The sequence below is a fragment of the Xenopus tropicalis genome, chromosome 3 (assembly GCF_000004195.4).
Source record: "Xenopus tropicalis strain Nigerian chromosome 3, UCB_Xtro_10.0, whole genome shotgun sequence".
In the NCBI taxonomy this organism is placed as follows: domain Eukaryota; kingdom Metazoa; phylum Chordata; class Amphibia; order Anura; family Pipidae; genus Xenopus; species Xenopus tropicalis.
Window position 1 is genome coordinate 17,120,851 of NC_030679.2, and position 26,376 is coordinate 17,147,226.

At 39.8% G+C, this 26,376-nt stretch overlaps 1 protein-coding gene across 4 annotated transcripts in view; it reads left to right on the plus strand.

The window, feature by feature from the left end:
- Positions 1–26,376, plus strand: part of fat2 (FAT atypical cadherin 2) — a 98,417-nt gene that overhangs the window by 54,751 nt on the left and 17,290 nt on the right. For 3 of the 4 annotated variants that reach the window (XM_018092826.2, XM_031898702.1, XM_018092823.2), the window contains exons 6-20: positions 79–289; positions 2,874–3,013; positions 3,571–3,846; positions 4,047–4,257; positions 4,554–8,597; positions 8,926–9,122; positions 10,480–10,633; positions 12,340–12,573; positions 13,148–13,531; positions 14,433–14,647; positions 15,259–15,396; positions 16,221–16,364; positions 16,680–16,877; positions 21,716–22,523; positions 22,816–22,964. In XM_018092826.2, coding sequence (XP_017948315.1) covers positions 79–289; positions 2,874–3,013; positions 3,571–3,846; positions 4,047–4,257; positions 4,554–8,597; positions 8,926–9,122; positions 10,480–10,633; positions 12,340–12,573; positions 13,148–13,531; positions 14,433–14,647; positions 15,259–15,396; positions 16,221–16,364; positions 16,680–16,877; positions 21,716–22,523; positions 22,816–22,964 — 7,503 coding nt within the window. The remainder of the gene's footprint in view (positions 1–78; positions 290–2,873; positions 3,014–3,570; positions 3,847–4,046; positions 4,258–4,553; positions 8,598–8,925; positions 9,123–10,479; positions 10,634–12,339; positions 12,574–13,147; positions 13,532–14,432; positions 14,648–15,258; positions 15,397–16,220; positions 16,365–16,679; positions 16,878–21,715; positions 22,524–22,815; positions 22,965–26,376) is intronic. The other variant, XM_018092824.2, reaches the window with a different exon arrangement.

Below are 26,376 nucleotides of genomic sequence, written 5' to 3' on the forward strand. Positions count from 1 at the left end.
GTTCTACTTTCGGACTTTTTCTGTTTGATTAAATACTTTATGTTATGAATTTTTTCCCTATGCTGTTAACAACAACAGGTAAAAGCAGCAGATGGTGGCAGCCCTGCTCGTTCTTCTACTGTGCGACTCCACATTGAGTGGATCCCAAAGCCTGACCCTTTAGAAGAGCCCCTTGGATTTGATGAGCCTAGCTATAACTTCCAAGTCATGGAAACAGATCCAGTGAACCACATGGTGGGCTTAATTGGCACAGAGTCCATAAATAATCAGGTCTGGTTTCAAATCACAGGTAAGAGTGAGAACAAAGCCCTTCTGCATGTATATAACCTAATGAATAACTGAAGGACCACAATATCTTCTTGTTTGTCCCATAATACAATTAGGACCTACTTATACTTATATTATCTATAATTATCTATAATAATTTCAAAAAGCACATTGCATGTTGTACCTGTCTGTGCTTACTGTTGCACAGCAATGGGTATACTTGTGTATGCCTATGTCCTATGCATATCCTGCCCTTTCTGTTTCAGGCTCAATTGTTTCTCCGTAATAGGCAAGGTATATGTATTTTCAATATGGCCTATTATATTAATTAATTACATTAATATTCAGGATATCACATCATTTTTCAGCCTAAAAGTATGGTCTGGGCTACCATGTCTGGACTGAGATTCAAAATAGGCCTTGGCATTTTAAGTACACAAAGGCCCCCCACAGGCCCAATAAATAGTATTTTACAGCAGGTCAGGGCTGTTGGATACCATAGACTGGGCTTCCATTGAGTAGTTGCACTCCACCCCTCTTGCTGTTGAGCATCATACAGTTTAAGTTGGGTGAGATTTGGGGTGAAAACTTATTTACTGTTCTTCTAGATATACCTGGAAGCCAAGCTTAGGGGCTTGGGTGAGATTTGAGGTTAAACAAGTAGTATCCACAGTACAATGAGTGCAGTGTCATGGGACCCACATTGAGCCTAATGGTGGGGGAACATATGTGGTTTCTGACAGAGAATCCAGAGCCCCCAAACCATTGCCTAACAATGGTGTCCTCCAAACCTGGTTCTAGCAACACACTGGGGATGAATATATTTTGACGGTCCTGCACATTTTTGGAACTATAGGGAGTTTTTTATGTGTAAGAAGAGCTTGCCAAGCACAAAGCAGCAGCATAGACACCATAAAGCAGTCTTGTATCTTTTTAAATCCATTTAGAGAAAATGTTTGGAATTTGATAAATGAAAGGCATGTTGAATAGCTATCGCATACAGGTGGCCCTGCTTTAGGGCCAGTCAGCTCCATCTGTTTTGCAGTCCAGTTAAGTTAAAGAGAAGTTTTACTGAGGGTCAGTCACTGAGGTCATTGTTCAAAGGAAAACTATCATCACATAATTTCCCATTTGTAATTATCCCATTTAATTTTTACACCAGTTTAATTAACGTGCACGTTTATTTCAGTTTCAATTTCATACCAACATGCTTTTCAGGGTTTACCTGGGGTGCCACAGGTGTGCAGGAGAAGTAAGGCACCATTTACATAGAATTTGGGAGTTGCCATATTACCTGTAACATTCCTAATTATTCATGACGAACTGCTGAATTGTTTTTGTTTAAACCATAGCATGGTGTAAAACCATTTCAAAACCCTTTAGGCTAGTGTCCCACAGAGAGATTAGTCCCTGCGATTTTAAAAAAGCGAGTTCCAGCGACAAGTCGCTTGTTTTGCCTCTACATAGAGAAGAATATAAATCCGCAGTAATTAAACCGACGATACTACATTAAAACGCTTTTTTCTCCGAATTGCTATGAGACCCTTTTTCAAGCAATTTTACAAAGAAAGCATTGTCATTCAAAACTATTGGAATCACTGAAAGTAAAACCCACTGAGTGGGAAGTCGCTGCCATTTCCCCATTGCACTGAATGTAATTTTTAATTGTGGACGGGGAATACGATACCTGGATTTGTGGGAAATAGAACCGCTTCATTGTGGAAATCTCTAGTAATCGCTTGTTAGGAAAAGACGAGCAACTTGTCGATGGAACTCACTTTTTAGGGCAATGACACCCCACCCCACTATAAATCTTCGTTGTTGCGGGCAACTAATCTCCCCACAATGCCATCCCACTGGCTAGAATGTAAATCGCCGGTGGGATGGTATACGTGGTGCCGCAATTTGCCTAAGTCACCCTAAGTTTCCTCTCAAGGCAACTTTGGCAAATCACAGCGCCGCGTATGCCATCCCACCTGCGATTTACATTTTAGCTGGTCCGTCCTATGTGCTTGTTTACTCACCATTTTTAGTTCTGCAATGCCAAGCCACAGTTAAAGAAGGCAGCAGAGGCACATTCATAGGGCCCTAGCTTAACTGCTCTTCTTTTAATTCCCCTGCAGACATTTAAAAATTTTAAAAAATATTTACATAGAATATGTATTCTTTTTGTCAGTATGTATTTTTTTGTCAACTGTGATATTCTTAGACAATTTCCAAATGATCTTCTCTTTTATTTATCTGGGTGCTAAGGGCATAGACTAAGAAATATAAAAGGTATTATTTGTATTGGTTGCAAAAACAGAACAACAAAACGTTCAAAAAATAGAGTAAAGGATTGAAATTGATGGACTTGGATCTTTCCAACTGCTTCCATTGGTGAGTCAGAAGTGACATGGGCCCCATAATGTTTTCAGCCTGTGTGGCCAGAACACACCTGGTATAGCTTACAGAATATGGCCTGCAGATGGATCAGCAGGTAATTGGTACATGCATACTCAAGTTGCAAACAGGCTCAATGCTTTCTGTTTAGAAATGGATGTTCACGAAGGTCCCATTGTTGAAACAAGAAAAAACGAAATTACCTCTCCAATTTCTTTCTCCAGGTGGTGATGATGAACTGGACTTTGACATAGATAAGACAACAGGGGGATTGGTAATAGCCCAACCTTTGCAAGCAAGCAAGAAATCCAATTACATTCTCACTGTTGAGGTAACAGATGGACCTAGTGCTGTTACCACACAGGTAAGCCACTTTGTAGAAAACATTCTTCTTTGCTTATTTCTTGTACTAACTTTTTCTTTCTTTAACAATTTTTTTCTTGTTTTTCCATTTAGTATTTCCTTATGTCTTCTTCTTCTTCCACTTTTATATTATTCCTTGACTTCTCAAATAATTTTCAACAACTCTTTCTTTCTTACTTTGTTATAAATAACTCTTCATATATTAGGGCCTCTGGTACACGGGGAGATTAGTCGCCTGCGACAAATCTCCCTTGTTGCGGGCGACTAATCTCCCCGATATGACATCCCACCGGCGAAAATGTAAATCGCACGGCAGCGTGATTTGCGGAAATTGCCGAAGTTGCCTCGTGAGCGCGATTGCGCTGCCGCGTATGCCATCCCACCGGCGATTTACATTTGCGCCGGTGGGATGTCATAACAAGGGAGATTTGGGGTGACTAATCTCCCTCGTGTGCCAGAGCCCTTAAAACATACACTATTGACATTCTCAGTGGGTAGTTGAAATCAAGTCTGGAGTAAAGATAAGGAAGAACCAAATAAAAGTCCATCTTGTTACAGGTGTACATTGATGTGGTCCCCTTTAACTGCCACCGCCCGGAATTTCTGGAAAGCCATTATGAGGTGCAAGTCTTTGAAGATGTACCACTTGGAGATGATATACTTAAGATCAGTGCAACAGATAAGGACAGTGGAAACAAGCTAATCTATACCATCCAGGGTAGTGCTGATCCTAGGAGCTCAAAAATGTTCCGTCTTGATCCAAACAGCGGCATCCTGTTCACCACTGAGGCTTTGGACTACGAAACCATTCCCATGCATATCTTGACTGTCATGGTAGGCTTAAAACAATTTATGAAAGTAAGGAGGGTAGTGACAGAGAAATTTTTATTTCTAAGAAGCAAATGTTATTCTGCTCACAAAGAAGCCATATTTGTTGCAATGCATATAAAAGCATATGCGAAAAATAAATGTAGATTGTGCTGAGGTACCAGGTTCTTTAAAGGTCATAAGTCCTTCTTTTTGTTGACCTTCAGGTACGAGATCAAGACATCCCAATTAAAAGAAATTTTGTCCGGGTCATTATTCATGTACAAGACAGTAATGACCACCCCCCTTGTTTCATTCGATCCGTATATGAAGTAAGCCTGTCCAACTCTGCTCCTATCACAACAGAAGTAGTGCAAGCCAGGGCCACTGACTTGGACCAAGGGATCAATGCCAAGATCCACTACTCTATTCAGTCAGGTGAGGCAACTATTGATTCACAGTTAACAGAAATGATCAAAAGTCTCCATAATAGAAGTATGTTTCATGCATTTTCTGTTTAAACACACTAAAGTATGAATCTATATATTATTCTGTGTACATGTGATTTCTTCTTTCATATTTACACAAATTAATTACATAATTAATGCTTCCATATTGCTTAGTGTGAGTGTAATATTTTTCATAGACTGCATCTAAATGAACACATAGATAGATGTTGTGGTTGCTATTGCCATCTTTGAAGAAGAGATAAACTTTTTTGTTTTTCCCAACAGGTAACACAGAGGGATATTTTACAATTGATTCAACTTCTGGTGTGATATCTGTAGCAAAAGCACTGGAGCACCCTTCAAAGAACCAATTTATAATGAATGTAGTGGCAATTGACCAAGGAATACCACAGTTTCAGGACACAACCACAGTTAATGTTTATATCAAGCCTTCTGATGCCTCACCTCCTAAATTTGTGTCTGCTGAGTATGTGGTTGAGATAACTGAACTAATGCCCATAGGTTCTTTTGTTACCATGGTATCCGCAACAAGCTGGTCCTCTATCAATTATGAAATCAGAGATGGCAATACAGAGGGTGCTTTTTACATTAACTGCTACTCTGGCATTATTTCCAGCCTGAAGAAATTGGACTTTGAAACCACATCTTCCTACCAACTCAAAGTGCGTGGTAACAGTTCACTGGGTTTATACAGCGAAACCACAGTTTTTATCTATATTATTGATGAGAATGATAATGCGCCTGTATTTTCCCAAATTATGTATACCGGACAGATCAGTGAAGATGCGATAGTTGGAAGCATGGTCACTAAACTAGACCTTACTCCTTTGATCATTCGAGCTTCTGATAATGACACTGAGTCTAATGCTTTACTTACCTACCAGATCATAGATCCAGAAGTTCTCAAATATTTCCAGATTGATCCAAATATGGGAACTATTTTCACAGCTGCTGAAATTGATTATGAACTTACCAAGGAATTTAATTTTATTGTACATGTACATGATGGAGGCTTGCCAAGTTTATTTGCAGCAACACCTGCAAAAGTCACTATTCAGGTGTATGATATTAATGATTCCCCACCTAGATTCCTAAGAGACATCTATGAGTTGAATGTTTATTTACCAGCTTACCAGAGCATGGAGATCCTCCATGTAGAAGCCAAGGATGAAGATTCCATGGTAACATACAGTATCCCTGAAGGCAATGAGGATAATGCTTTTTTTGTTGAGCAAAACACTGGACTGCTGACTTTGAATAATCCTTCCCTTCTGAATGCATACTGTGAACTTACAGTAAAGGCATCAGATGGATTGTACTATGATACAACCTTGGTAAAAATTAACGTAACGGAGATACAAGATAGCAGCATAAAATTTGATCAGAATTACAAGGCTCAGGTTTTTGAAAATGATGCTCAAGTCCAGGTTTTGACTGTTGTAGGTGTGGTGGGTATTTATCTCAATGAGCCACTTTATTTTTCAGTTCTTACATATACAAATTACTTTCAGATAAGCAGATCTTCTGGTGTCCTGCAGACAAAGGGTTTAGGCTTTGACAGAGAAGTGCAGGAGAAATTTGATGTTGTAATCGAGGTACAGGATAGCAGGAGTCCACCCCGACTTTCTCAAACTAAGGTAGAAGTTCAAGTGGAAGATGTCAATGATAATCAACCAGAATTCATAAACACCCCATACTACATTATAGTTGAGGATGGACTGGAGCCTGGCGATGTTATTTTTCAGGTTACCGCCATAGACAAAGATTCTGGAAAAAACAGTGAATTAACATACTGGTTAACAGAGGAATATAAGTATTTTAGGATTGACCCAAATTTGGGAGATATTGTTTTGAAGCAGCCTTTTGACTTTGAAGCCTTGAATCAATATATTGTGAAAGTAGGAGTAATAGATCATGGGCAACCTCCTTTCCATGCAGAAGAGGAAGTAGTAATTATTGTTAAAAATAAATCCCATCCTATATTCCAGAGTCTTTACTATAAAGTAACAGTTCCAGAAAACATTCCAGTTTACACTCCTATTTTACACATACAGGCCCGCAGTCCAGAGGGCTTTCGTGTCATTTACAATATAGTGGAAAATGAGGTTTTAGTTCTGTTTAACATTGACTTTAAAACTGGCGCTCTTAGTATTGCAGGTCCACTTGATTATGAGAGCAAAACAAAACATATATTAACAGTCAGAGCCACTGACACAGCTATGGGATTATATTCCGAATCTAGAGTCTCAGTAGAGGTTGAGGATGTAAATGATCATGCTCCAGTCTTCTCTAAATTGGTTTACCTCAGTCAAGTTATGGAAAAATTGCCTCCGCACAGACCAGTTATTCAGGTGGGAGCTACTGATCAAGATTCTGGACAAAACCAAAAAGTATCATACCACATTTTAGGAAATAACACAGATGATGCTCTTGAATTCTTTCATATCGAATCCAAAACAGGTGAAATAACAACAACTCAAGAGTTGGATTATGAATCAAGACAGCAATTTCAGTTTAAAGTCAGGGCAATAGATCATGGAAATCCACCTCTACATGCAGATGCTCTAGTCATTGTTAATGTTTCTGATGTGAACGACAATCCTCCAGAGTTTAGTCAGCCTCTATATGAAGCCAATGTTAGTGAACTTGCAAATTGTGGCCACATGATTATAAAAGTCCAGGCTCTTGACAAAGATAGTACAGATGCTGGTAAGCTAGAGTATCTAATTCAATCTGGCAACAACCATCGACATTTCAACATAAATAGAACCTCTGGTGTAATATCTAGGTCTAACCTTTGTAAGAACAGTATAAATCAATCATACTACCTTCTAGTCTCAGTGTCAGATGGAGTCTTTAGGGCCAGTGTTCCGGTGTATATTAATATCACCCATGCCAATAAGCATAGCCCTTCATTTCAGCAAGACATGTATGAAGTTGAACTGGCAGAAAATGCAGATGCAGGCACAGCAGTAATTGAAGTGCTGGCAGTAGATTATGACGATGGTCCCTATGGAATTGTACAATACACAATAATAAATAAGCTGGCCTCTGAGAAGTTCTCAATTGATAGTAAAGGACATATAGCTACACTGGCTAAACTTGACCGTGAGAATTCCACAGAGAGGGTTATAGCTATTAAAATCATGGCCAAGGATGGAGGAGGTAGGGCAGCCTTCTGCACAGTAAAAATAATATTGACTGATGAGAATGACAATCCACCTCAGTTTAAAGCAACAGAGTATACACTGTCTGTACAGTCAAACCTTAATAAAGGTACACCTATAATTAAAGTAGTTGCCTTTGATGCAGATGAAGGACTAAATGCAGATGTCACTTATTCACTTGACACATCTGATGAAGATTTATTTCAGATAAATCCCACAAGTGGTGTTGTCACAGCTAAGGAAAGCATTCTAGGATTAGAAAACCAAGTTATAAATTTTATTGTCATAGCAAAAGATGGCGCGCCTCCACACTGGAGCTCACTTGTCCCTGTTCATCTACAGATAGTGCCAACAGAAGTTCCTCTACCTAGGTTTTCTGAACCTCTATATAGTTTTTTAGCACCTGAAGACTTGCCTATGGGTTCAGAGGTGGGTCTCGTAAAAGCATTGGCTGTAGAGCCAATCATCTATAGCCTTGTGGAAGGAACAACTCCAGAAAGCAACAAAGATGGTGTATTTTCTCTGGATAAGCACACAGGAGCCCTAATTATAAAAAAAGGTGTTGATCATGAAAAAACTAAATGGTATCTAATTGATGTGCAGGCTAATTGCTCTTACCAAGGAAAACAGTTATTATCAATAGTGCCTGTAAGCATACAGGTAAAGGATATTAATGACAACCAGCCTTTTTTTGAGGCAGATCTATATAAAGCTTCCATGGCTGAGAACATGCCCTCTGGAAGCACTGTAATACAGGTTACTGCCAATGACCAGGATACAGGAAGTGATGGGATGGTCACTTATAGCCTAAAATCTGATTCAGCAGAAATCCAGCAGTTCTTCACCATTGACAGTGATAATGGATGGATCACAACATTAAAAGAGTTAGACTGTGAAAAACAAGAAGTCTATCGTTTTTATGTGGTGGCATCAGACCATGGCAGGAAAATACAGCTATCTTCAGAGGCCCTTGTGGAAGTGACAGTGACTGATGATAATGATAACCCCCCATATTTCACCTCTCAAGTTTACAAGGGATCCGTAACTGAGAACAGTGAACCAGGACAAATTGTAACTACCCTCATAATCTGGGACAAAGACATATCTGAGAACAACAGAAAAGTGACATGTTATATCACAGGTGAGACCTTATCATTTGCATTCCTAATATTGTTCAGGGTTGGACATTCCCTATTTATTATAGGGGTTACCTATTACATCTCATAGGATGTTTCTAAGATTTCTAATCTGGGTTGGTGTTCATTTGTTTTCCTAAACCCTGTACTGTTGTTGAGTTATAACACAAACACAAATGAAATGGCATTAATAATATGTTTATACTCTTATGCAAAATGTGGCATTTTACAACATAAAATAATCTGAATTGACAAAATAATTTGTCAGGAGTCCCTGAATTGCGAAAACATTTATATCTCAATTTTATATAAATTCTTACTTTTAATAAACAGACGGAGACTCTTTGGGCCAGTTTAGTATTGATAAAGCTGGAGACCAGTGGGTTATTCAGACTAAGAAGCCTTTGGACCGGGAGGAAGAAGAGAAACACCTCCTGCAAGTAACTGCATCAGACGGCAAATTCCAAGCTACTGTTGGCGTTGAAATAACTGTGCTTGACATCAATGATAACAGCCCTGAGTGCCTGCAGGTAGGTGGATGGATCAAATTTGGAGCTGAATAGACAATCATGCAACAATTACACATAGATGAATATTCTACAGTGCCAAGGGATACAAATAACATAAGGTTATATAGAATATCAGGTTTTGCAGCTCTACAGGGAATTGTCTGAAATGCAGAACAGTGTGTAGGATGTGCAGACAATGCATGTATTAACTTAAACATACTATAAAGGTTGTTCATTTGTAAAACAATCCAGGTTGGGCACATTCACTGACTGTTACTGAAGGCTATTCCATTTCGTAATTAGCATTGCCTAGAGTCATGGAAATATACTAGCTTTATACTCAGGAAGATATTATCATTTTTATATGCGTAAAAGCAAGTTTCTACAGTACAGGGGAATTGAGCTGTAGCTGACTCACATCCATGTACACCTCTGTTGGACTTGGAAATAGACACTTTATATAAAATGAATAAAAGCAAATTGAGTTTCATAATAAATCATGATTTGATCTTTTTTAGAAAGCTGAAACCCTTCATAGACTAGAAATCTACTACTGTCAGTATAGCTGGCTGATTATTGGCCATACCACATGATCAAGGAATGGACTCAGATGATATCAAACAAAGTTTATGTAGACAATGAAGAGATTTGGGGATCATAAAATGTCTTGGAGAGTCACATCCAGGCAGAGTGTCTAGAAGGCCTTGTGTACATACAAAGCAAAATACATTTTGGGTAAATCTCATGTACTGATAGCTGCTGAGTTTTTAATGTCTCCCTAGTATAGATGCCCTCCCCAAGTCCCCACTAGATACTCAATGTGCACTTCCCCAACCAGGGGTTACAATACCTTTTCACCTTTCAACAGGTACTAATTCAACAGGTGATTAGGTACTAATTTGGTAATGACAGAGTAACACAACACAAGAAGAAGCATTCTACAATGGAGCAACTACATGAAAATATAAGGACAACGTCCTTATATTTTCATGTAGTTGCTCCATTGTAGAATAACAGCAGCTAACAGTGTGGGAGAGGGCAATTAAATAGATTTTTTTTTTATTCAAGGCATTAAAAAAATGTTTTAGGAGTAATTTTTCAGGAACATTTTCACATTTTTTGGGTGGCCCAAACTTTATTCTTTCACTGAGACCCTCCAAGGTCCTGTTTACACAGGTTTTGCATAGATTTTACACATAATTCTGCTAATTATGCTGTTTCATGCTTGATAATATGGTTGTGTTCCTTCTCATGGAGAGGAGAAAGCTGGTAGACATCTGTATAACAGCTCGTTCATCACCACCAGTTAAAAAGTCACATTCTTTTTCGGATGAACAGATAAAATGCAAAATGATTAAGATAATTATACTCTTATCAGATGCTTTACACAGCAACAGTTTCCGAAGATGCACCTCCGGGTCTGTTTATCACAAAAATATCAGCCAAGGATTCTGATGTTGCAAATAATGCACAATTATCCTACGCACTTTATGGTCTTGGGGATAACCTGTTCCGACTAGATCCTAATACAGGTACGTTGTCATGTGCAGTTATAGTCAACAGAAATACTTTGTTTCTTATTTGTTATTACTGTGTAGTTTTACATCTTCTCTCTTTATAGGGTTGATTTACAAACATAGGTGCTTATATGCACCAGTGCAGTCACTCATTGCTTTCCTTTTCTAGCAGAGACTTTAACTTATGATGCAAAGAACAAAATTGTAGTGCATCAACTCTTGCACAACTAAGAGAACTATATTATTTGTCCACTTTTAGTGCCTTGGCTGTAGCTGCTGATCATAATCTTTGTTACCAAGGTTTTCACTGAGAGGCTAGATGTTTTCTGGCATCTAAGGCATTAACATTTTCAGTCTTATTTCATATCCAATCATAACTGACCTTTGGGATCTACCTTTAAGCTGGCCATACATGCACCGATATTATCATAGGAAACCTTGTTTCGTATGATATTCGGTGCATGTATGGTGGCTTGACGAAACGACCAATATCACAAAGGCTGTGGATATCGGTCATCTCATCTATCGGGCAGATTAAAAGATTTTGATCAGGCACCATTGAAGGTGCCCGAGCATAATCTATGTTAAGGGCTGAATCGGTAGGTGGAGGTAGAATTTCTATTGTTTCTACCTCCATAACTGACAATTCAGCCCTGAACGTCAATGGAGGGTGGGAAAGATCTTTCCTGCAACCAATGGTTGCACAAAAGATTGTTATTGCTACGTGTATGGCCACCTTAAGTCTACTAATTTGGGCCTCCTAGGAAGGACAGCAGGATCTTTGGCAGCTAAGTGCTGTGCTATACAGAAAATTAAATCACTTATTTTTCCCAGGAAAAGTAGCAGCAGTACTACTACTGCTGCTACTTTTCTTGGGAAAAATAAGTGATTTAATTTTCTGTAATTTTCTGGGATCTACATCTTCCTATGCATTTTATAATCCTGACGTCTATGGGTACTCACATTGCTTCCTGTGGTAGACAGTAAGGAATGTTGAAAGCATTACATATTGAAGAATTCTGGGTCACTGGATGAAAAATAAAAAGTACATTCTTTCTAACAACACTGCACTTTTGTTCCCAATGGTTCACATGGTTTGCAGATGCATATACAAGATTTTATTTTTTATTACTCTTCTCCTTCAATTATTGGCCCCTCATGATCTTTCTGCTTCCAACAGCAGTTTAAATGGTGTTTCCTCTATAATGGTTCCTCTGTTATTGAAACACAACCGTAATCTTGCTGTTAGAAAATTATTTCTTTCTAGTGTGGATTTTTCAGGTCAGAGATACCTGCAAGTACCAACAGGCCAGTACAGGCATGTAGATTAGGTTGTGCCTGTAAATACTGTACATTTGTCTACCAAAACAAAATTATACAAATATATTTATATCAATACATGAATTTTTGCTGAAGGCCCATGGATTGTCTTCTCCACCAGCATATCTCACCTGGTACCCAAAACAACCCCAGTCACCTCCCTTTGACTATAATACAAACTGCCTGAAAGCACCAAAGTGAGCTTTTCTAGGTGAAATACACTGATGGAGGAGATTCCATTAGGATACGCCATCATCCTTTGTCTTGAGAAAATCCACTATCTCCTGATAGCAGCCCAGCACTGCTTGTGGCCTTAGTTAAAAATTCTATTTAAAATCCATAGTTAAAAAACATTGCGTTCATATTTTACTGAGTACGATTTGTTTCCCCTTCTTTCATAGGGGAGCTGACAACACTGACACCTTTGGACAGGGAACAGAGGTCATCATACAAACTTGTTGCAAAAGCCACTGATGGTGGAGGATTGTCCTGTCAAGTGGATGTAATCTTAAACCTTCAGGATTTAAATGACAATAGCCCTACTTTTTCTATGGAATACTACTCTGTGACAGTGTTTGACAACACTACAGTGAAAACTCCAATTGTTGTGGTCTCTGCCAGGGATCCTGACGAAGGTAAAGAGATGAATTACATTTTTATATAGGTGTCTATATATACTAAATATCTTTTATGGCACAGTGATTTTTTATTATTTTTTACATTTGCACTAAATTAGGACTCAATGTCGAGGATGTCTTCAATCATGTCAGACAAATGTGGTAAAGGATGTGGTTGGCTTTCATTCTTCACCACATATTATAAATTATATAGGTCTTCATAAACTAAACTAAAAAATAATACTAAACTCCATGTTGCTTCTCCTTATATGAGGAGATGTAGATCCTGCAAATTGGTTGGTTTCAGTAGGACTGTACTCCTAGTGGAGTTCCAACATCTAGACAATTTTATGTTGACAATTTTGCTATGGAGCTTAGTAACTTACCCTAAATCTCACCATAACTGAGCCCCTTATCCAATGCTTTTACCCCTGCAGGCAAGGGTAAATTCCAATATGTTGGAACCTATATGTTGTTTTTAAGCACTGATTATACAGATGCCACGGATGACTTATTAGCCTGTATCGAATGAAAATAATGTGTTATTAACTGCTTTCTACAGTGTTACACATATGTCTATTCTGGATTTCAGGATTAAATGCAGAAGTTGTGTACGCTCTTCCGAACTCTGCCAATGGCCTCTTTTCAATTGAGGAAGCTACTGGGATTATTCGTTTAGAAAGGCCTCTTGAGGATATGGAGGACACTGTCATTTACCTAAAAGCTTGTGCATTAGATCGCGGATTCCCCCGCCCACTCTCAACTTGCACAGACATTACTGTGTTTGTAGCCTCTCTGAGTCGTTCAGTTTTCGGGAGCCCCGAGAAAATGATAGATGTTCCAGAGGACAAAGCAGTGGGGTCAGAACTGTTAAATCTAGCAGATCTCACTCAAAGCAGGGAAGATATTGTAGGAATTAAATATGAAATCTTGAATGGAAATGAAAAGGGAATTTTCCGTCTTGCTCCAGACACAGGTAACACTAAAGGTCTATCTAAATGTAAAACGGTGGCATACTGTTTATATAAATGTAATTTACTTTTAAATCAAAAGTTGGCTTTGTATTTTAATTGCTTGGATTTCATTTTTAAATGTCAATTTAAAAATAGTGCCTATTCAAATGAATAGGAATCAAGCTATTAGTTGAATTGAGGATTATTCTCTATTGAATTATTCTATTATGATAGAGGTGTCAGGCTATAGCCCAGGCTATGAAATAGCAAAACAGGGGAGCACTCACCAGATGGGTTGAACTGCAACTATGTGCTCCGTGCTGCAATGTCTCAGACACGCCCCCGATCCAGGCAGAAATATAGATAAATTGTAGACGGAGCACAGGAACATCCTTCCATAAAATATCACTTTGATTCAAACGATTAAAACCATCACGGAGTTAGGCACCCACAGCTCAGGCTAATAGATAATTACAACCCAGGTTTTCATCTGTACTACATTATTCAATCACATATGTATGGTAATTCATACTTTTGCAAACTAAAATCATTACTTCATCTTGTAAATGAAAAACCATGGTGACAATTAGTAATTGGGCGCTGTTGGGTCAAAATAAGCACAGTCGCGTAAAAAAAAAAAGACGCGAGTGACAAAAAGACACCAGCGACAAAAAAGTCCTGCAACAAACAAGTTTAGCGAATTTTTTGCCGTTTTGCCAATTTTCTTGTCGTTTTGCAAATTTTACGGCGAACCAAAACCGGACAGATTCGCTCATCACTAGTGACAATACATAACAAGTGACCACCATGATCACCATGCACCCATAATAGTTAATGACATAAGAAAGCATCTGTAATAAGGAAATATTTTACAGATAATTAAAAGTTTTTGTTGAATTACAACTTTGTCCTTTCTTTATGCAGGTATTTTATACTTGAACAAGAATTTGGACTTTGAAATGGATCATCAGTACTATCTGTCAATAGAAGCCACAAGTGATGACTATCCTCCACTTAGTGATGTCACCGTTGTGATTATTAATGTTTCTGATGTTAATGACCAGGAACCTAGATTCAGCCAGGAGGATTATGATGCAGAGATAAGGGAGGATGTTGTGGTGGGAGATTTTGTTCTTGTGGTAAGAAACTAAAAACGTTAGGTTTCAGCAGCTGTTAAAGAAGTGATAAAGAACTATGTTTGTCAGAAGCCCAATATTTCTGAATTTTTTGGGACAGTGGTTGTTGGACCTTGGTTCAAGCATTACTTTGAGGTTCATAATTTGACCAGGCCTGTCTTAGCTCTTAACAAGATTGCATCTTGTTAGACATCTAAAAATATTGCTCACTCTAAATCAAAGTGTTCACCCCACATCTTACTCCAATTTATCTTAAAGATGGCCTTTTAGGAGTGTTTAGGAAACTTATGGGCATTTTCCCCAAATCTATAACTGTCAGCTAGACCAGACCCCATGCACCCAGCCAAGCCTCATAGTTTGGGAACCACTGCTGTAAGATCACAAATGGAAGAAGGACCTAATGATTAACACCATATTATCCGTCCTTGCAATGAGGACGGTTGAACTAAATGAATTCTGTACCCAGATCATTCAGATTTCTGGAAGCCAAATGATTATAACAAGAAACCAGAATATACGTCTACTGCTCAATAAAGTGGCTGAAGATTTTGAAATGAAAAATGTTTATATATATTTACTTTAAAATCATATTTAAACTTGGTTGCCTTTTACAGGTGTTAGCCTTTGATCAGGATGGGCCTTACAACAATAAAATAACATATACCATAATGAAAGGAGATCCATTGGGACATTTCTCAATACACCCAGAACATGGGGAGATTAGAGTCTTAAGCCTTTTGGACAGAGAGCAGGTAAGGTTTATGCTGTCATGTTTATATACATTTTGACTATGCACTAATAAGAAATACATTTCTGTAAAGGTGGCCATACACGAGCAGATCCGCTCGCTTGGCGATGTCGCCAAGCGAGCGGATCTTCCCCCGATATCCCCACCTACGGGTGGGCGATATCGGGGAGCATTTAGGTAAAAAAAAAAATAATCCGATCGTTTGGCCCTGGGGCCAAACGATTGGATTATGTGGGCGGCAATGGGGCAGTCGGATCGGGGACCGCATCAACGAGCCGATGCGGTCCCCGATCTGACCGGATTTTCTAACCTGGCCGATCGAGATCTGGCCAATTTCAGGCCAGATATCGGTCGGCCAGGCCGCTCTGCCCTGCCCATACACGGGCCGATTAGTTGCCGAATCAGTCCAAGGGACCGATATCGGCAGCTATAGTCGGCCCGTGTATGGCCACCTTTAGTCCCACATATTTCATATAAATCATGTTATAAAGCCCTAGGTCAGAATTCCTAGGTCAGAGTATGCTCTGACTTTATCTGAAAAAAGTACTTACTGAATGGTTTGTAGAATATTTTTATTATATTTGTAAGCTACAATTGCCATACAATTATTTACTACTGAACTCTTGGTTACTACCTTTAACAGTGTTCATTATTCTCTTGGGTAAATAGTTGCAGACTAAAGATTCTGGATGTAATATAGTGCCTTGTGTGGAATAATACAAATGAAAATGCAAGGTAGCATATCTAGATTTGAACAAAAGTTATTGTATCTATTTTTTGTGAATTCTTGATATTTACAGAAGCTTTTGCTATTCCTTTTTCTTGCAGAGGTCCAGTTACCACCTGGTAGTCCGTGCTACAGACAATGGTCGACCAGCTCATTTTAATGAAGTGTCAGCCCGGGTCTACTTGTCTGATGTGAATGACAATCCTCCTATATTTTCACAGAGCAACTATAGCCTAGTCATTCAGGTATGGAGAGGTTGCTCATGTGTTTTTTATGGAGATGCTAATACTAACAAGTCATTATAATTAAGTTCTTCTCCAAGCAACATGGCCGTATACAACCATGGTGCAAAATACTAACACAAGTATCCCAAGATGGAGATAAGCACATATTGACCCTGAAAAATATTTTAATGAATAAGTGAAGGCAAGGATACCTAGGTGTCTTGGCTTTTTTGCTGTCAGTAATGCATATTTAACACTTACATGAATGAATATTAATAATAGGAGTACTGAATGGTTTTTCTTACATTTTATTCCATCATTGGTTCTTTTACACAGGACAGTGCCCCTATTGGCACCACATTGGTGAAACTCATCGTAACAGATAACGATTCTCCCAAGAACGGCCCTCCCTTCCACTTCCAGATTGTAGGAGGAAATGAGGGCAGTATGTTTAAGATTAGTCCTGATGGTGTCTTGTTTAACACTGTTGTTCCAAATAGAGTAACCAAAGAGAAGTATCTCCTGGAAATCCAGGTAATTTATTGTATTTAAAGTACATGTTTGGCTTCACTGTAGTGTTAAGTGGAGATGCACAAAATTAAAGTCTAACAAAAGCATGTGACAGTCATTAGTTTTCTGCAGTTAGCTAATGTAGGTGATGTAGGTCTATTCTACATTGATATCAATGGGGGCACGCCAGTCTTGGCAGACTGGCAGTAATTCAGTATAACATCTCTTTTTTCAGAAATTGTAAATTTCATTTACAATGTGTACAGTAAAAGGGGAGATGGGGCATTTGTAGTAGTTTCTTTAGTACATCTGTATACATTTCAACTGTACTCTAAAAGTTCAAATGGAACTTCTGTGAGCTGGTGTTGGTCTGATTAAATGAATAATCAGACCAAAAACAATTCTGCTGCCTTTTGGTGTTTAGCTTTACTAATCCAAAAACAGCTGAGGCTTATGGCAGTGCTAAAACACATGTAGTAATATCTAACTAGATTGTCAGCAGATTTCTGTACAATAGCAATGAGATAAATATGTATCATAGTCCACTACATAGTAACATAGTAACATAGTAAGTTGGGTTGAAAAAAGACATACGTCCATCAAGTTCAACCATAATGCCTATATATAACCTGCCTAACTACTAGTTGATCCAGAGGAAGGCAAAAAACCCCATCTGAAGCCTCTCTAATTTGCCACAGAGGGGAAAAAATTCCTTCCTGACTCCAAGATGGCAATCGGACCAGTCCCTGGATCAACTAGTACTAAGAGCTATCTCCCATAACCCTGTATTCCCTCACTTGCTAAGAATCCATCCAGCCCCTTCTTAAAGTTATATAATGTATCAGCCAGCACGACTGATTCGGGGAGGGAATTCCAGAACCTCACAGCTCTCACTGTAAAAAATCCTTTCCGAATGTTTAAATGGAACCTCCCTTCTTCTAAACGGAGTGGGTGCCCTCGTGTCCGTTGGAAGGACCTACTGGTAAATAAAACATTAGAAAGGTTATTATATGATCCCTTTATATATTTATACATAGTTATCATGTCACCTCTTAAGCGCCTCTTCTCCAGTGTAAACAGACCCAACTTGGCCAGTCTTTCTTCATAACTGAGACTTTCCATACCCTTTACCAGCTTAGTTGCCCTTCTCTGGACCCTCTCTAACTCAATAATGTCCCGTTTGAGCACTGGAGACCAAAACTGAACAGCATATTCTAGATGGGGCCTTACCAGCGCTCTGTAAAGGGGAAGAATAACCCCCTCCTCCCGTGAATCTATACCCCTTTTAATACAGCTCAAAACCTTGTTTGCCCTTGCAGCTGCTGCCTGGCATTGCTTGCTACAGCCAAGTTTATTATCTACAAGGACTCCAAGGTCCTTCTCCATTATGGATTTGCCTAGTGCAGTCCCATTAAGGGTATACGGGGCTTGCATATTTTTACATCCCAGGTGCATGACCTTACATTTATCCACATTAAATCTCATCTGCCACTTAGCTGCCCAGATTGCCAGTTGGTCAAGATCCTGCTGCAGGGATGTCACATCCTGGATAGAATTGACTGGTCTGCAGAGTTTTGTGTCATCTGCAAACACTGATACATTACTCATAATACCCTCCCCTAAGTCATTTATGAACAAATTAAACAAAAGTGGACCCAGTACAGAACCCTGAGGGACCCCACTGAGGACCTTATTCCAAGTAGAGAATGTACCATTAACAACCACCCTCTGTACCCGATTCTGTAGCCAGTTTTCTATCCATGTGCAAACGGCTTCACTAAGACCAATAGACCTTAGTTTAGAAAGCAGTCGTTTGTGGGGAACGGTATCAAATGCTTTGGCAAAATCTAAATAGATTATATCTACTGCATCCCCACTGTCCAGCTTCTTACTTACCTCATCATAAAAAGCAATTAAATTGGTCTGACATGACCTGTCCTTCATAAAGCCATGCTGATTACTGCTCATAATGGCATTCTCCACTACATAATTTTGAATGTGATCCCTTAACAAGCCTTCAAATAACTTGCCCACCACGGATGTCAAACTTACAGGCCTATAATTGCCAGGCTGAGATCTTACTCCCTTTTTAAATATGGGAAATGACATTCGCCTTCTTCCAATCCCTAGGTACCATACCTGATGAAAGAGAGTCTGAGAATATCAGAAACAAGGGCCACTGCAATTCTGCCCCTAGCTCTCTCAGTACCCGAGGGTGTATGCCATCTGGCCCAGGTGCCTTGTTTACATTTATCGTGTGTAACCCTTTAAGCACCATATCCTGTGCCAACCACTGTGTAGTTGGAGCTGAGGCAACAGTGCAGCTATTGGGTGGGACTTGGCCCACTGGCTCCTCTACTGTATACACAGAAGAAAAGAACTGGTTAAGCACATCTGCCTTTTCTGTATCCGCTGTAACCATATTGTTATTATAACTCAATGGGGCCACACCCTCAACCTGCATCTTTTTACTATTAATATACTTAAAAAACTTTTTGGGGTTAGTCTTGGCCTCGGCCGCGATGCGCTCCTCATTTTCTATCTTTGCCTTCCGGATTGCTGTTTTACAACACTTGTTATAGTATTTATAATCATTAAACGCAGCTACTGTCCCCTCTGACTTATATTTCTTAAAAGCTTTCCTTTTTCTCCCTATTAACTTCTTTACCTCAGAGTTAAGCCACATAGGGTGATTCTTAACACTTCTACTTTTTCTTATTAATGGAATAAATTGAGAACAGTAATGATTTAATATCATTTTAAATGACAACCATTTCTGCTCTGTGTTTTTATCAGAAAACATAATGCCCCAATCTATGCCCTGAAGCGCTGCCCTTAAGGAGCTAAAATTTGCCTTCCTAAAATTCATTGTCTTTGTTGCCCCCGTGTAAATTTGTTTCCTGCACCAAACATTAAATGAAATAACATTATGGTCACTATTACCCAGGGGTTCAACCACTTGCACATTTGCTATACGTTCTGGGACATTAGAGATCACTAGATCTAGTATAGCATGGTTCCTGGTTGGCTCCTCAACAACCTGTGACATAAAGTTGTCATGCAGCAAGTTTATAAACTTGTTCCCATTTACTGTCCTGGCAGTACTATTGCCCCAGTCAATATCAGGGTAATTAAAATCCCCCATTATTATCACTTGCCCCAAACTAGTAGCCTTTTCTATTTGCAACAGGAGCTGGGCCTCCTCCTCTTCGCTTACATTAGGGGGTCTATAGCATACCCCTACAATTAGTTTGGTAGATTCTTTACTATCTGTGAGAAGCTCAACCCATAAGGATTCAGCTCCCTCTGTTAACCCCATCACTTCCTCCCTAATATTTGCTTTTAATTCCTGCTTAATGAACAGACACACTCCTCCTCCTTTTCTATTGCCCCTGTCCCTCCGAAACAATGTATACCCCCCAATATTAACTGCCCAGTCATGAGACTCATTCAACCAAGTTTCAGCAACTCCAATCACATCATATTTCCGCTCCAACGCCAGTACCTCCAACTCTCCCATTTTACCAGTCAGACTCCTTGCATTGGTAAACATACATTTAATACTGGTTCCGGCGTGAGAATGACGTGTAAACAACTTATGGGCCTCCCTGCCATTATCAGTATCCCGAAGCAAGTCTCCTCCCCCATTTTCCTTTACTATGCCCACTACCTCATCTATCCTGTCTACCACAGAATTTCCCTCTGCACCCTCCCCCCCCACTCCTAGTTTAAAATCTCCTCCAACCCTCTAGCCATCTTTTCCCCCAAAGCAGCTGCCCCATCATCATTGAGGTGCAGCCCATCCCTGGCAAAGAGCTTGTAGCCGATTGAGAAATCAGCCCAGTTCTGGAGAAACCCAAAGCCCTCCTCCCTGCACCAATCTCTCAGCCACGCATTAATCTCCCTAAGCTCCCGCTGCCTTCTTAATGTTGCTCGTGGCACAGGTAATATCTCTGAGAAAATTACCTTGGAAGTCCTCGCCCTCAACTTTGCACCTAGCTTTTTAAAATCGTTCTTGAGGACTTCCCCCCCTCCTCTAACTTTGTCATTGGTACCTATGTGTACCAAGACCGCCGGGTCTTCCCCAGCCCCTCCCAACAATCTGTCCACTCGTTCCACCACATGCCGAACCCTAGCACCAGGCAAGCAACACACAGTTCGGCATGTAGGGTCTTTGCGACAAATTACCCTATCCACCTTTCTAATAATTGAATCCCCTACAACTATAGCCTGCCTTCCCTTCCTAGCACTATTCCCCCCACCTGTATTAGAGGTGCCGGCTCCCAGGGTGCTCTGAGAGTCAGCCCGCTCCATACATGCCAGCTCAGAGCTGTCTTCCCCAGCATCTTCACCTAAAGCGGCAAATCTGTTGGATTGTACAAGCTGTGAACCAGCCCCCCTACCCTTGTGTCCCCTACTTCCCCTCTTAACTGTTACAAATTTGTCTCCCTCATTAACCTCCACTGTCCCTTCTCCACCCCCCACTACACCGGCCCCTGCCAGTGGTTGCTCAGTGAGCCTCCTGTTCTCCCCCATGCTTGCAGCTGCCCTCAGTGCTGCCAGTTCCCCCCTTAGATTCTGCACCTCAGATTCCAAGAGGAAAACCCACCTGCATCTCTCACAAGTAAATGCTGCATGGAACTGCTGCTCCAGGACCACATACATGCGGCAAGATGCACACTGAGTAACACCAGCAATCATACTGCAACTCATATTGCCACTGGGTACTTACAGTCTCCCGAGTGCAATCCCTTGTATAGTGCCTTTTAAGTTTCAAACGCCTTTTTTGTTTTTAACGCCTACTATACACTTAATCTACATGCAACACTAATAAATCTTTCTGTGGAATTCTTGGTTTCCAGGTAGCAGACAATGGAATCCCTCACCTTTTTTCCACCACCTTCACCAGCATCCAAGTAATTGATCAAAGCCATTACTCTCCTGTAGTTCTACCCTTGGAAATATTAATAACCACCAGCGAGAGAGTTTTCCACGGCAGCGTTCTAGGCAAGCTACATGCCACAGATCAGGACCCACATGATACTCTTATGTTCAGCTTGGCTGCAGAGGAAAGTAAAAAGCGTCTATTTTCTGTGGGACATGCTGATGGAAAGATTATGGCTCTTCAAAGTCTTAACCAGGGATATTACAATTTGAATGTCACAGTCAGTGATGGCACTTTTTCCACCTCGGCTCCAGTCTCTATCTACGTGTGGTGCTTTAGCGAGGAGGCCCTCAAATTATCACTTGTTCTGCGGTTCAAGGACTTATCCCCAGAAGAGTTTATTGGAGACCACTGGCGCAGTTTGCAGAGGTTTATTGGAAATTTGCTTAAAGTGGATCGACAGCAAATTCAGATGGCCAGCCTCCAGAAGGATGAAGACGCATCTTATTTGGACCTTCTTTTGTTGGCAGGAGTGGGCCAAAGCTCTGACAACAATCCACTTGTTCTTGCTGAAAAAATTACTAAATCGACTCACGATTTAGTTCAGTCACTTGGTTTACAAGTCATGAAGATGTTTTACCTGCCTTGCCAAGATCTTCAGTGCCAAAACCGTACCTGCCAGGAGTTGATACATCTAGATCCCACAGTGTTATCATCTTACAGTACTGCCAGACTCAGTGTTATAACACCCAGACACACTCTGCAACAAGCCTGCACTTGCAATGGTACGCACTGAAACTTCATCTTTTACATTGACATATCTAAACAAATATATATACAAATATATATATATATATCTGGGGATAAATTATAGTGATTCTTTCATTTTTCAGAAAAGTGCTGCTTTTGAAATTAATAGATTGGGATATCCATATGTAGTAATAAAAAGTCTGACATTCAAGTCTGCATATAAAGGAGACCAACTTATAGGACAGTCCAGAAATGACCTTAAATTTTATTTAAAACTGTGTTAATGTTTTATGGTGCTTTAAACCAATTCTTTAATTGTTCTGCCAGTAGGCCCAGCATTAAAATTTGACAGTGACAGTTTTGTGCAACACATCAGTGAATTTGGCTGGAACTGGAGGATTCAATTTCGTCTTAAAACTCATCAGTCTGACTCTGTGATAATTTTCGCCAATGGGTCAGCTATGTTTGAGCTAAAGGTAAGAACCGAGTATACTGAATATTCATAATAAACATAAAAACATCTTTAGGCACACTATGTAATCTGTACTCTGGTAAGATGAAGGAACTTTCCCTTAGTAGCTAGATTTGCCAATGGACTTTGAACATATTTAAGATTTCAAGCATCCAGTCTCCTTGGGAACTGTTGCCCTATTTAGGCAGTTAAAACTTCAGTCTTATATTTCCTGTTCTTTCTGCAACCATTGTCTGCCATGGATATTTGAAATGCAACCACCTACCCATTTCCCTCTGATGTCCACTGGTCACCAGTTCCCCTATGTGTGTCTTTTACACTATACACAAGTAATGCCTATTTTTCCTTAAACTCAGCACCCACAGTCTTCATGGGTGTAGCCCATAAGTACAACAGGTATGTGGGGCTAGGGAAAGGAAAGAAATAGTTGACAAGTAATCACTAGATTGTGTCAGAAAGAGAGTAAGGTGCTAATGAATGTCCCTAGTGAGTTAAATGTGTGCATGTTGCTCAAGTTTCTAACATTTGTGAAATTAACTTTATGTCTAGCAACATAAGATACATATAAAGATCTACTCATTTGACTAGGTCTCTAAGATCTTTGCCTGATATGACCACCCAGGAGGTGGGCCAAAATAGGGCTAATTCAATCATTTAGCCCCTGGGCCAATGATCAGTTCATAATAAGGGCAGACCTGTCAGGAGAGACTCAGTCTGTTGTTTTTGGCCCCATACATGGCCTGGAGTCAGAGGAGGATGTATTATTCTTTTTTCCCATGCTCTACCTTGACTCTACCCCAGTCCTGCCCAGGTGAGCTCTGGCTCTACTTAGATCCACCCTCTTGGTGCTGGGTCCCATTGGCTTTAAGGGCCCCAGATGATTACATGAAAAGCCTTTATGTAAATCTGTCACTGGCAATGTTGCTATGTGTTTTATTGACTAGTATAATTGGCACATAAATCCATATAAGCAGACTGCCTTCACAATAAATAAAACCTCTCTATGCTGGTTTTAAAAACTCTTTTCCTCCAGTCTTGATAGCACTTAATTTGCCACTTGCACCATCCTAAAGAGTTGAAAAACTATAGGGGTCATTTACAACTGCAGTGCAGTTAGAAAACTGCTATTTTCTAATATTATTTCACTATATTTTTTCCCATAATGCAGCAGTCTTCCCTCAGAATTCCAGCTTTGCTTCGGTGCAAGGTGGCATTCTGTCAAAATAAACGCAATTGCACTTGCACTTCCCACATATGTGCTAAAAGTTCCCCAAGTCTGTTTGGCGGCATTTCTGGTGTTCACCATGAGAGTAACGCATGTGCCTATTTACAGAGGGTACTGAGGGAACCCTAAAGGTAACACATTGTCCAAAGCTGGTAGTAGCTCCAGGGCTCCTCTGCATCAATAGGTGCAACTGTGCTCAGTTTGTAACTGGAGGCAAGAGCCAAGGGCACCTTTTAATGATCTGGGTTTTACATGCAACAGCCTGCAGGGAAATTTATGCAACTCAAATGCGGTATCCAACATAAATGAGCCCTTAAACAGTGAAGGTGCAGTATGGCAACCTTTCAAGAGTCACAGGTGGGACATTCCCGTCTTATGATTTACCCTATTTTCAATAGTTTCAGGGCCCAGTAGAGATGGCTTCCAATTTCTCTAATATGAGCCAAGCGCTAGAGTAATAATGATACTTCCATGTACTGTAATAAAATGCCGAGCCCCTCCCAGCACCGCTGTTGCTTCTGCCAAATTCCTCTTGTAAAAGCCGGTGCCAAGTTTGCAGAGCTCATCTATTATCTTTTATTTTTTACCTCTGGCTGCACTTCTGAAATCTGTTCCCTCACCAGGTCTAATTAAAGGAAAAGTTCACTTATTTTTTGCAATGTATATAAATATTGGTCTTAATGTTTTTATGAGTTGTCAGAAATGCACATATTTGAAATTACTTTTGTTGTTTTTAGGTAGATCAGCAGGGTCAGTATTCTTGCACAAAGGCAGCCCAAGGGACTGTTTAAAGGGATTCTGTAATGATTTTTATGCTGTACTTTTAATTTCTAAATTACACTCTTTACATAGCAAATAATTAATTCTACCATTTAAAATGTTGTTCTTAAACCAAGAAATGTAATTTTTTTATAGCTGTAATATTGGTGTGTGCAGGCGCCATTATTGATGAGCTAATCTCGAAACACGGAAAATGATGTGTGGCAAAAAATTATATGCGCAACCATCTTTATTGACGTGTCAATTTTTTTTGGTGCGCTGCAAATTTTTCTGCAGTTAATTTTCACGCCTGTTTCATCAAACAATACGCCAATGGTGAATCACGAAATTCAGAGCGTATCAATGTCTGCCAAAAAATTTCGCTCATCACTTTCAGAAGGAGCCAGCGCTTACACCTTAAAACTGCTTTCAGCTAAGCTATTGTTTCTCCTACTCCCATGTAACTGGAGGAGTCCCAAGTCGGACTTGGATTTCTTACTTTTGAGTGTTATGCTGTTCAGCTGCTGGGTGGGGGAGTGATATCACTCCAACTTGCAGCGCAGCAGAAAGTGTGAAAGAAGTTTATCAGAGCACATGGCTGTGGCACCCTGTTTGCGCTTTTAAAAAAATGGATTTCAATGCAGGAATCTACTGGAGAAGCTCTATTAACTGATGTGTTTTGAAAAAAACACGCTTTCCCATGACAGTATTCTTTTAACAACCTGATCTGAATGAAAGAAAATGTCATTCTAAGCAACTTTCCAATACACATTAATTATACATTTTCAATGGCTTTCAAGTTATTTGTAAATATAAATGCTATTGAAAGTAGCATCTGTCCCTTGCTAATCGCTGCATTTTTCATTCTGACTATTTAAACAAATAGGATTTTTAATCATTTGAGTCCATAACCAGTAATGTTTTTTGCCATGGGGGGATCCTATGGGTCTGTCATGGTTTTAGGAAGCTATGCTCTTGTGCCCATGAAGCAAGGATGTACGGATCAGCAGGTTGGAGCAGGGCGTATTGCCCTAAGTCTCTGCAGCACGGGAAGTTGAGACTTGTCCCTTTATTCTAATCAGGAATGTCGTACATTTGTTAGGTGAGAAGTGAACAGTTCAAAATGGAACAGGATTTTTCTTTCTCTGTTCTTTAAAATAGTGTACCAAATATATATATCTTAAGCAATATTGAGCCTGAGTATCTATTTGCATTTGTTTATTGTTGATACCCACACAGGTATCTCTAGGAAGTCATTGTTGGCATCCCTGCTACAGTGAACTACAATTCCCAGTATCCCTTGTCATTCAATATTTAGTACAGGTATAGGACCTGTTATCCAGAATGCTTGGGACCAAGGGTATTCCGGATAAGGGGTCTTTCCGTAATTTGGATCTTCATACCTTAAGTCTACTAAGAAATATATAAAACA